General features: G+C 32.4%; 1 protein-coding gene across 1 annotated transcript; it reads left to right on the plus strand.

Moving 5' to 3' along the window:
- Nucleotides 1–4668: 4668 nt before the first annotated feature.
- On the plus strand, nucleotides 4669–10403 carry LOC129293600 (uncharacterized). Its single transcript, XM_054931655.1, has 2 exons — nucleotides 4669–6964; nucleotides 7589–10403. The coding sequence occupies exon 2, from the start codon at nucleotides 8742–8744 to the stop codon at nucleotides 9444–9446; it is 705 nt and encodes a 234-aa protein (XP_054787630.1). The 5' UTR covers nucleotides 4669–6964; nucleotides 7589–8741; the 3' UTR covers nucleotides 9447–10403.
- Nucleotides 10404–13355: the final 2952 nt, after the last annotated feature.

Genomic DNA, 13355 nt, shown 5'->3' on the forward strand with positions numbered 1-13355 from the left:
AATATATATACTTTCATTTGTATCCTTGGCTAATAATGATATGATTATATTAAATACTTTTATATTAATTAAAAATGATAAAAATTACAAAAAATTATTTAATTATTATAAAATGTTTTATATGTTAAATTAAAAATTATTTTTAAAATGTATTTTATAAATAGGATGGGAAAAAGTATGTGAGAATAATTTTTTTTTTTCCTTTTGCCTTTAAAGAAACATGACCGACTAAGGTGGCAGGAGGGATATGTCTTTTTTCAAAAAAAAAAATATTTTATCAACGATACCGTTTTATGAAACTCAAGTCATGACCGTTGTGTTACAAGAACATTATTTTTTTTTTAAAAGGTTAATTTATTAGGGTATACAGTACACCCGTTTATATAATCAAGATCTTCCTCAAGTCTCTTTGATGTAGGAGTTTTCTCACATCAAAGAGACTTGGGAAGGGTCCTAACTATATAAGCAGGTGCGTTATATATTTCAATGAGTTAATTTAGAGATACAATAATGATTTCGTGATAAAATGATATCAAAATTAAATTTGAATTTACCTAATTGATGGGCCCTCTAATAAGTCACTTGTGATAGAGGTGTCATGAATTAATTAGAGGAGCTATCAGATCTCAAGTTAAAAGAATTTGGAGAGGATTTTTATTATAAAAAAGGTATGCTGTATTTTTTAATAAATTAACGTTTTTAAAAAAAGAGTAATGTCCTGTGATATTTTACTCTAAAGAAAAAGCACTGCTTTGCAGCATCAGTCGTCATGATCCCCGGAATGTCATCATTTCATTTTTTATTAAAAAAGAAAAATGTGACGCGAAAGCAACACAATACTTTTCAACTGTAATAGTCTTTTTCTTTTTTAATTTCATGATAATGTCTGAGTATCTTTTGATTATTATATTTCGGAGGCCATATGATGAATTAATCATCCTAGGCGTAAAATTTAAAAATTATGAATGTAGAAATCATTTTGTCAGTGGAGGATAAGACTTTTTTTATTATTATTTGTTGTAGCTATTTTTTATTAAGAATAATTTTGTTTGAAGTATTATCAAGTTGAACAGTAAATAGAAATACTTTTTTCGTGAGGTTCAAGAAATGTACTTTTATTAATTTGTCATATTTTAAAGATAAAACATTTATCTTTGATATGGAAATTAAGTATTTTATCTAATTAATGGGTCATGTAGAATTTTTAATTAAATATATTTACATGACAATGTTGAAAAGCAATTTAAACATTTTTTTAAAAATAAAAGTCATATTAAATTAAGAGTAAAAATGTTGTGTCAAATGACATTACGTGACTAAACTCATGACTCAATCTTGAAATTAGGGGTCGTCACAATCTTGAAATTAGGAATGTTCACAGGACAAGACAGGACCGGGACACTCCTGTCTCGTGTCCCGACCTGAAAAAAAGATCAGGACTGAATTTTAGTCCCGTGTCTCGTCCCGTCCCAAAAGTCGTCCCGTCCCGTTAAGAGTTAGGACTGGACTGGGATAAGATCGAGATGTCCCGTTGTCCCGATAAATGGAATAATATCGAAAAAAGATCTAAATAATAACGTTCATTAAAATTTTAAATTATATAATTTATTAAGTTTAAAATCAAAACAACACAAGCACATAAATAACAATAATTTAAAATTAGTTATTGAATTATATTAATTACAACTACATATTATAATAATAAATACAAGTGATCTTTATGCTATAAAATTAGCAACAACAGGCAAGTCAAACATAACATCAAATCATTGTTCTTCTACTTTTGTGAAGATGTACTAAGCTAATTACTGTTCTAAAAATAAGCAAGAAATAGGTTATAAATAAAAGTTATTAAATGGATAGATATAAGAATAAATTATATTAATATAATTAATATATTATAAAGAAAGATATTGCTATGTTTACTCCATGCCATTAAAATTATCACTATAAAAAAATTTAGTTTTAAATAAGAATTACAAGTATTAAAATTATAATTGATATAATTAATATAAGTATAAATTATATTAATATAATTAATATATTTAAAATAAAAAATAATATATATAATATTCGGGTCTGGACGGGACGTTCCGATGGTAATTCCGTGTCCCGTCCTGTCCCGAACCCTTTCCTGTCCCGTCTTGATTATTTTCGAGCCGAGATAAGACCCGTTTCGATATGATCGGGATGATATCGGGCCAGTCGGGACGGATCCAGACTGAACACCCCTACTTGGAACTCCACTTCCTTAAATCGTGTTGGCTTTAGCTTGCACTCTCTTAATTTTGACTAAATCAATCGAACTTTCATAATGTAGGCAAAGAAATTTGAACACTTAAAACATAAGAGAGCTCCTGCTTGAATGATAGAACTTGAGAGTTTTATTACTTTATTTGTTATAAATGAGGGGGTTGGGAGTATTTATAAACCTCTTATATCTTCTAAAAGTTTCTTACCTTCTTAATTAATGGTGGGGATCAATCAAATCCAACATTATATATCTATTCTCTAAAATATTTTATATAAATATCTATAAAAAATATTTAGATATTTACAATGATATTTTTGTATGCCAATTTCAAGACATACCTGAAAATGTTTTAAAACATTTTAAAATATTTTAGACATCTCTACATTTCTTAGTAAGTTTTTGGAACCTTTTAAGTTACTCTAAATATTTATAGATTTGTTCTAAAATATTACAAAACATACCAAGCTTTTCTTAAATGTCTTGGATTCTTTTAAAATTCTCTACAATGTCATGAAAGTCTCTAAAAAGTAAAATCACCTTAACCTTGAAAGTTTTTCTTTTTCTTTCCTTTCTGAACACAGATTATAACATCATGCATAATAAAATAAAGGAAATTGATATCTTACATTTTGTCTTTAGAATGAAAACAAGACTCCCAGCTAGCTTCTGCACCTGAGACCGGAGAGTATCATACAAATCAGAAAATACTACTTCCAAACCTGTTTATAAGAAATAAATAATAGTGGTAAATTTCATCATTATGGTGTGGTAGGATTGTCATCTCCACCACTGCAGCTTCTGAGTTCCTCCAACGAACAACAATGGCAGAGTTGGCGCCACAATATCCCACTGAGTTTCGTATTGATCCAATCAAAATGAATATAGGTGCGTCAATAAGCTTTGCTTTCCTTCCAATTTAATAAATATTGCATACTTAATTCACCATCCTATGGGGAAAAGCTAAATGGTGTCGTTTCTTCATGCTTTAACCTTATCGTATAGTCCAATTCAAGAAAACATTGCACTTTTTGCTGATGTTTCATCGTCGCCAACCAAAAAACTGGGTCAAAAAAGGCACTATGTTGTATTAAAAAAACACATTTTGCTATGTGTTCTGTTAGGCTACAAAAAATAAATATTAATTATGAAACAAATTGTCTCCGTTGTATATATGAAACGGTGTATTATACTCACATACATGTGATGTGATTGAATTATATAACTTTTTTTCACTTATTGATTTAATTTTTGAACTCTCATTCAAAATAGATAATTCAACCTTTATAATTTTTAAATTCAATACAACTAGATCCCTAAAATTCCTTAACCTAATAAATTATAAAGGTTGAGTTATATTAAGTTAAAGTTCATAAATTACATCAATATTTAAAAAATAGGGATTAGAAATTATAGCATTACAAGTGGTTTCATGGAGGAAATCATAATATTTACCACATATAAATATTGCAACCAATGAGAACTTTTTTAATTTAAAAAATTAAAGAGTATTTTTTTCCCGCGTAATAACACCAACCCGAGCTAAAGCTTGCCCAGTTGCCCCACTTTGAATTGAAGGGGTTTAACGACACCCAAACTTAAAAGAAAAAAGAAAAAAGAAAAAAGTTAAGGAATACTCTATTATACTATTATGTCAAATTATAAGATAATTTAAAATAATATTATAAATATCAATAAAATATAATAATAACATTTACTTTTTTAAAATAAACTTATAAATTTTTAAAAATGTTTATATATACTTTACCATTATGTTACAATATCATTTAGATTCTTCTTTTACTAGGTGGTATTGAAAAAAATACTGTTAATAAAATTTTATTTTTTTTCAAAATATCTTATATTCTTAAATAACAAAATTTTTGTAGTTGTCTTATAAAATTTGGAACAAAGGGACTGCTCTTTTACATAGAATATCTAGTATCTTAAATTTTACATAGAATATCTAGTATCTTAAATTTATTCCACATTAAGCTAATATCAAGACCAGACTAATCAAGATTGAGTTGAGGTAGATCTTTTTTCATGAAAACTCTACCATCAATATTGTTCCATTCATTCTAAGCAGAGGGTAGGAAACATCATTTAAAACTAATATAATTTTTTTATCTGTTGAATCAAGAGTAGGTGATAAATTAAAAAATATTATCTCTATTAAAAAAATATAAGATAATTTTAATCGAATCTTAACTCTAAATAAAATAATTATTTATTTTTAAATAATTCTGTCTTTTTATATTTATATTTATTTAATAGGATGTACTTTATATTTTTTAATAAAAAAATATATGTTTTATTTCTAGAAGGGGACAAAACTTAAAATAAATAAATGGAGTGGGTCAATTTCTGCTTTTTACCACATTATTTCATTTGAAGAATATCAAGGATTGCAGGAAACAGGAAGAACTGGACTGTCTCTGTGTGCTTGACTCACCAGTTTTCAGGAGTATAATACTCCTTTCCCTGATCTGCGGCAGCGGCGATTGCATTGAACAAGTCAGTACTCAGTACACACTCAGTAATATCACTCTGTCTCTCTGCAGAACAGAGAAATGGCTTCTCCGCCAGTGGCGAAGTTTCCGATCTATCTGACAGTGCGAGTCATTGGCGTCTTCATCACCTGGGTTCTGCATTTCAGAGGAGGCCTCGCCTTCGTTTCCCACCAAAAAGATCTAATTTTCAATGTATTTCTCTCTCCCCCTCTGTCTCGTCTTGAAAATTAATTAATGTTATTGTGGTCTCGATAGAACGCAAATCGTTGTTGAGGAGAAATGAGCTGACTCCGTGGGATTAAAATTTGATTTTGGACGGAACCGAATTGGTTATGGAAGAATGGTGAATAAAAAAATTGAGAAGCTTGGAGTGAATAATTGAATAATGACTATTCGTATTGGGACTGCGGTGAATGGGGTTTCCAATTTGCCTTGCAGGGATTGTATTGGATTCTAGGTGTGAGATCCTAATTTTGGGTTCTTTCATCCTACCGTAATGACATTTCTTACAGTTTCTTTTGCTGTCTCTAGGCTTCTTTTTTGTTCTTATCTCTTTGCTTGTAGCAGTTTAACTTCAAGAAATCAGTCATTTTAACATAGAATGGTGAGTGAGGCTGAGAAAGTACGTCTTTATTGCTCTTATCAGAATATCAATCACAATGGAATGGCAATGCGAGTCCAGAATGAGTACTGCCTCCTAGCTTGTGAAGTAGTTTTTTCTGTGGATTCCTTTTCTTTGATTGCACAGTTAGATGGAAATGACATTTGAGTTAATTTGTTTGTTGACCATTTTGTTGATGGCTGATGAAAATATCGTGTTGGTAAATTTGATTCCACTAAATCATTTCATTGAAAGCTAAGAAAAGGAGTCCACAGAAAAAACTACTTCACAAGCTAGGAGGCAGTACTCATTCTGGACTCGCATTGCCATTCCATTGTGATTGATATTCTGATAAGAGCAATAAAGACGTGAAGTGATTTAGTGGAAGCAAATTTACCAACACGATATTTTCATCAGCCATCAACTGGAGTAACTTAAAGTTGTGGTTGTTCTTACTTCAAGTAATGCAACAAATCATACGAAAAATTGTGTTAGACTTTTTGATTAGTGTTCATATTTGTTAGCGCAAAATGCACTTTTACTGGTCCATTCCTCATGCCCTTCCTCCTGAAAGAGAAACACTTTTCAGTTCTTTGGGCTTGTTGACCGTCCTTGCTTGTATAAATAGATAAATTTATAGGAAGCAGTAGGTCCTGGAAAAGGATTATAAGGTATCTAATGGACAAGTTATGTTGATTGGATTCTGGTTGTTCTCGTTCGTCCCTGCCCCCAGAAGTTGGGTAGAGAATTTGCTATGTGTATTACCGTTAGATCATGACCATGTCAATTAACCATGCAACATCTAAAATTACATAGCTCAAGGGCTGAAAGTCATGTCTTTTAAATTATCCCCCATCAGCTATAGATTCGAAGGTCACGTGTCTGCTAAATTAGCTCTTATAATCTTCGGTGTGCTGAGTGGAGTATGGCAAAATTATGCCACGAAAGCCCTACATTATATCCTTATAACTTATCCCCCTAACATTACCTCTAAAATTGAGAAATGAGCATATGAATATTGGATGTTTCCTGTCATCTGTCTATAATAGTTTTGGCATCTAAAGGCTGATGGCACTGGGGATAGTTTTGCTTTCCCTAAACGAGGGAAGAAGCCTTTTTTCTGACTTGAGAAAAGCCAGAAGCAGGAGGACGGCATGATTTTATTTTTGTTCTGGCTAGATAATGCGGTACAAGATTGGCAGGCTAGCCAGTACCTTCAAAATGCTTTTAACTGCTTTGTTCAAAAGTATATCTTAGCAACTCAAGTTAACTCCATCTTCTTTCTGTAGTTTCCAAACAGTGATTTCTGTACCAATTCATCCTTTGGTAATTTCTGAGTTACCCTTCCTATCAAGTTTGTGCTTAACGAATACCCTCGTGTTCTTTATGATTTCGTGAAGAAATGCTTGCATACAAGTCGTTACCAGGATGAAAAGACTTTAAAAAAGCAGTTCATCTCGCATTACAATTAGTTTCTCTTATTTTAAGTTTGATTGGTGCATCGGCTGCTTGGAAGTATCATAACGACGAGGCATTGAGAATTTCTACAGCCTGCATTCATGGCTGGGTCTAGCTTGTATTCTCTTGTTCTCTATCCAGGTATCTTGCTTTTTCTTTTTTCTTTTCACTTTCTGGTAAGCCCTAAAGCCTAGGTATCTTTTTCCATTCGTCCATGCCCTTGGGCCTTGGATAACGAGCTATACTTTTTACACCTGAACTTGGATTTTATTATTGCATCTATTAGAGATTCTATTGAAACTATTCATGGACTTTCACTTAATAGCATAAACCTCTGAATTGATTAGACTTTGGCATAATATGATGTTTGTTTGAGATTTTATTGAAACTGTTTATGAACTTGGATGAGAATTGGCAAGTGTTTAGAAAGTGAGCTGTTTTTCCTTGCTTTGAACTCAAAGGATTTTCATGTGAAAAGGCGTAAGAAATTTAGAAATTATAGTTAAAGGATAAAACATGCATAACATTCTTTACACAGACATAACTTTTTTTTTTTAAAAACTGATTAACCATGCAGGACTAAAAATATCTTTATGTGATGTTTCTATTGAAGAACCTAACAGCAAACATGAAAAATTACACCTAAGCTTGATCCCAAGTCAATGATAAAACTATTCATGGATCTTCATTTAATTTCTAAACCTTTTGAGTGAATTGGTCTTGGACAGTGTCTCAGACTCACTTACTGCTGTAATGTTTGTCAAGGTGGTTGCTGGATTCACAGCGTTCTGGTTCCCAGGAGGCTCGACAAATAACAAACTCTTTCCCTTATCAAGGCATATTTTCTTCGGGATCTTTATATATGGCATGGCTGTAGCTACAGCCGCTTCAGGTATCTTAGAAAAGGTTATACATTCCTTCAAGTCCAGAAGGTAATCTCACGCTATTCCTTTGAGGCAATATTGCTCAATTTCATGGGCATGTTGATCAGCATGTTGGGTGGCTTTGGGATTCTTGGAGTCCTTACACCATCTAATGCCTAAAGCTGATATTGTCACTAGAAGCAGTGAGTGAATTTCGTGGCACAAGTCTTTCAAAATTGAGGAAGAGGAAGTTTTATTTACAGTTTTTTTTTTTTTAAATGTGCAGTTTCTATTACAGCTTAGATGCATGAACTAAAATCTCAGACAGGTTCTCTTTTCCCTTGTTCAAATTCTTCTTTCTCGCTTGAAATCAGAATATGAGCAAATTGTTATTATTTCTTCTGATGAGTTTTCAAATTATGTGGCTTTTTTTATTTTTGTTGTAAAATATGTGTTGTATTCCGTTTGATAAATTTAAAAATTGTGATTATATATAGTGATCAATATATCCCCCCCTCCCGGGGGGTGATTAGAAATGGCCTAGAAAACTACACAGAGATCGTACCCATAGTATCCCTGATACATGGGATTTATGAATATTAGGAGAATTAAAGATATAAGGGTAGTTTAGACATTTAATATATTCTCTATAAATAGGTGTTTAGATTGTAATGGATGAATATGAATGGAATTAATCTCTCTCTTTCTCTCTATTCTCTTCTGCCTCTCCTCTCTCTCCCTCTTTCTCTTCTACCCCTATTAAAGGTATCAGAGCCATTTCTCTGGCCATGGCTCTGCTGGAGAGCCGATCCAATGAACGCATTGGCACCGTTGACCACCGTTTGGAGATACATACATCTTTGCTTCAACGCAACCAGCAGACATTGGCACGGCGTACTCACGATATCATTGGGATAAAGCAAACCATGTCTCAGCTTATGCAAGAAATCTGGGCTAAGCTCTCTTTGCTTATCAACCAGCACCTGCACCCATTGATGATTACCTCTGTGTCTACTGCAATCGTGAACGAGTACTCATAGCAACAAGCATTCGACATGAAGGAGAAAGACACGGATGAGCCACTTATCAACGAGGCTAGTACCGGCTCAACACTCACCCTTATTGACGAGGAGATGATGGATGAACTGACTGAGACAGGGAATGTCAATGCCATGAAATTGGACGATGTCATTGCACACATTACGGAAGACCAACAGAAGCAAGATAGCGAAGAGATGGAGACACATAGAGCTGTGAAAATGTCAAATGGTTCTCCGACTTCAACTTTTGACTCTCTTTTTTCCGTGTGTCTTCTTGGCCTTTCACCGCCAACACATCTACCATCAACTCGAGCACCAACACTCCAGTCACTATCACCACCTGTGGTTCTACGTTTTTCACAAGTCTCCATTCCACATCAGAAACTTGACGCCTACTACCGTGGCTTTGGACAAATCAGTATCGGATGCTGGATACTTCAGGTTTCGAAACTGTCCAGATCATTGGCTCACTTCCGAAGCTCTAACCACGACACGGAAGGAGGAATATTAATCGGCAGCCGAGGACGACCTAGAGTAGAATCGGACAGAAACATTATTCGCGAGGCGGGTAGGGCTGTTGAAGACATTGGGTCGAGTGGTGCTCGCAAAGAGATTACGGAATTCGGGTTTTTCGGATTTTTTCTTGGGTCTGAGGTCTATCTGCATAGTGAAATGAACAGGACGCATGTACAGGGTCATCAAAGCGGCGTGGATGTTTAGGGAAGTGGATTTTGGATCTCCAATTCAAGCACGCATACAAGTTTCGCGACTCGCGAGTTTGGCTGTTGCGGGTCGCGGATTTTCTATCAAGTTTCTGGAATCTTCTTTAGTGGGCAGGACATGCATCTATTGTGCGTTTCCACGATCAGGTTGCTCAATACTGCTACTGCCAGGTGTATTCCAGATTTCCTCCAGTTGTTCCCCACGTGGCAGCAAAGGTAATGAAAACGCACCTAATTTACTTCGGGTGACTAAAGGCAATGAAATTGGGCCTTTCCAAAACGATCCAATGGTGATATCTTTGAGTAGTAATTGGAAGCCTAAAGTGGGCCTCTGGACAAGCATGCTTCAATGCCAATATATGGGACCCGTTGTTTTAAGTGTGATTCAAATGCAATTATGGGCATTTTTGCAACATTTTAGCTGCTCGAGCGCCTTCCATGGGTTATTTTCCAACAATTCTAAAGTGGGGTTAACTTATAATCAAGAGGAGCTTTGTGAAGTTGGGCTGAAAATGGGCTTTTGGTGGGCGGAGTATGGACCTGTTAAACAATTATGGATCCTCTACTCATTAATTTTTAGGATCAACAATTTTATTTGGAGGGTGACAATGGGCTTCTATATTGAAGGAAAACTGCAGAAAATATGGGCTTTTGATGTTCATTAATTTTGTTCTTAAATTATTTTATTTTACAAGTTTTAGCAACTTAAGAAAAAAAAAAACCAAAGAAGTCTTATTTTATATATATATATATATATATATTTTAACTTTCTGCTTTTGTACTGGTCCTTGAGGACAAGGATCTCTTGTTGGGAGGAATATTGATGCATGAGATTTAGGAATATTAGGGGAATTAGAAATATAAGGATAGTTTGGGTATTTAGTATATTTTTTATAAATAGGTCTTTAGGTTGTAATGGATGGATATGAATGGAATTAATCTTTCTCTTTCTTTATATTCTCTTTCTGCCTCTCCTCTCGCTCCCTCTTTCTCTTCTACCTCTATCAATCCTTGTATAGAAACTCTATTCACCTTTCAGAAGAAGAATTAAGTAACTATAAGGCATGCTCTTAAGTTAGACTTCAATTTGTTAACTAGTTAGCATAAAAATTATCATCTTTATATGTATGTGAAAATTGTATATCTCAACTATCATATATAAGTCTCTGTACAGCTTGAATAAATCTGCTATTTACATCAAAATCGATCAACATATTCTGTATCATAGTTAAAAAGGTATATTTCTAATGTAACTGACTTCTCTAGATCAACAAAAATTAATAATGATGAAAAATTCAAATATAACTTTTTGAACTCCACAATTTTGTTTTATTTTTAATAAAACAAGAAGAAATAAAACTAAATAACGCCATGCAGAGCCATATCGTTGGCAAAGAAATAAGCAGATGATTAGCACAGCGATCAACTTGTGCAATCTTTACACTCCAATTACGTTGAATCAAACGCTGCACCTCACACGAATAAGATCCTCATCACTTGCTCATAGTTGTTCATGACTTTCGTTACCATTCTCCATCATTCGATTATGCCAAACAACCTCTAGGGAATTAATAGTTTTAGAATATCATTTCCAGTCTTCTTTTCATGCATCTAACAGCTGGGGACAAAATTACCCACTTGCATTATCTTCCATAAATGAAAAAGAAACTTTCGGATAACATGTTCTCTGAGATACCAAAGAATGGCTTCCATACTTCATAGAGCCACTACACACATCGACTTGCTTGCATTAAGTAGAGTCGGTAATATATAGATTGAACTTGCTCTATGAAACACCCACACGATACCTAGCAATCAGAACACCAAATACTCAACCCCCAAACCCAAACCAAATAAAGCCTGCATAAATCTATCATATAACTGGCGTCGGCGTTGGGATCCTGAGGTGGTGGCTGCTTGTATATGGATAGATCGGTCATGCTAGCGCTCTTACTAAACAGAGTTCCTTTGTGTGACTCACACTTCGAACAGTAACATACTGTTCTCATCAGCGCCGTTGTTGCCAGCAGCTCATGTTCGGGAGTTGTGGCCATTGGTGCCACACTTTGAGCACGTGTGAGGCATCATCTTGTTCTAAAATTCACAGCAAAGAATGGCGCAACACTTATGTATGAAGGAGACCCCCTCCTTCAAACTCCTCTCTTTCTCACTATGTTAATGGTCGTTCGGGTTTCAAATGATGGAGGTAACATTGTTCACCTTTGATTAGTTTTGGAGAAATATTATTACTTTAAGAATAGCATTGCTCAACAAACAGTTTAGAGATAAAATTATATGTTAACCTAAAAACTAACTAATAATAATTTCATTTCATGATATTTTATTACTCTATTTAACAATATTTTTTTTTATCATTTTGCCTTTAAAAAACTCATGACCGACTTACGAGGGTAGCAGACTAGCAGGAGGAATATGTTTTTTTTTTTTTTTAATATTTTATCAACACAAAATGTGTGACCGTTGGCTCTAAAGAAAAAGCGCTACTTTGCAGCATTAGCCGTCCCATTATGGTCAACGGAATGTCATCATTTTTTATTAAAAAAAGAAAAATGTGACGCGGAGGCAACACGACACTTTTCAACTGTAATATGTATATATATTTTTTAATTTCATGGTAATATGTGAGTATCTTTTAATTATTATTTTTTAGAGGCCATATGATGTACTAATCATCCTGGGCGTAAAATTAAAAACTTATGAATGCAGAAATCATTTTGCTGGTGAAGGATAAAACCTTTTTTCATTACTTGTTGCAGCTATACTTTTTTATTGAAAGTAATTTTATTTGATGTATTAATTAAATTAAGTATTAAATGTGAGCAAGGGCTTGTTTAATTTGTGTTCTTATTTTTTATTTTTAAAAGCTGTTTTGTAATACATTTTTTTAAATTATTTTAAAAAAAATTAAAATAAAAAATTCATTTGATTATATCAATTAAAAAATAGTTTTAAAATTTAAAAATAGACTGATAGTGATAATTATAAGTAGTTAATAGTGATGATTACTAATAAAAGTTGATGAAGATAACTATAATTTTTAATAATTAAATTTAATGTATTTTAAAAATAAAAAAATAAAACAAAAACAACTTAAAATTGTTTTTATTCTTTTTTTTAAAACAAAAAATAAAAAAATTTTTAAAAACAAATAAATGAAAAAAGACTTACCCAAAGAAATTTTTTTTTTTATTTTTTTAAAAATAAATTTTAAAAATAGAAAACAAACAAATTCTAATTCTCTCATGAGATTCAAATTTTTGTTCATCATATTTTGAAAATAAACCATTTATCTCCGATACAAAAAATTAAACAAAAACATGTTTCTATATACACCAACATATGCAATTAGTTTAGGCTATGATCAATAAAATCATTATTGGCGCAACACATAATAAATTCTCAAAGAGGGAATTCAATCGATTCATTAATTTATAAGTAACCTAAAATATTATTTTATCCCTTGAATTTACAATAATTTTGAATTTTTATCTCTAATTATTAATTTGATTTACTTTTTATTTTTATCCTGGAATTTGATTTGCTTCTAGTTTAATCTCTTTACTTCTGTTTTTTTTAACTTGTTTAATTTTCCATTATAAAGGCAATAATTTTATTTTATCATATTAATGAGTCATGTAGAATTTTTAATTAAATATTTTTACTTGATAATAATGAGAAATAATTGTAACATTTTTTAAAAATAAAAGTCATATTAAATTAAGACTAAAAATGTTGCGTCAAATGACATCACGTCACCAAAGAAGTCTCAAAATCTGTGTCATTGGATAAGACTTGAGAAAGTACATTCATTATTTGTCTTTCCTGCACATACTCAGCAGTGACGTAATGGTGTAGTTTTTATTTTTTTTTATTTAGTTTATATTTT

Source organism: Prosopis cineraria, unplaced genomic scaffold, assembly GCF_029017545.1.
Source record: "Prosopis cineraria cultivar Desert tree isolate PC_DT_omini unplaced genomic scaffold, ASM2901754v1 PC14, whole genome shotgun sequence".
NCBI lineage: Eukaryota > Viridiplantae > Streptophyta > Magnoliopsida > Fabales > Fabaceae > Prosopis > Prosopis cineraria.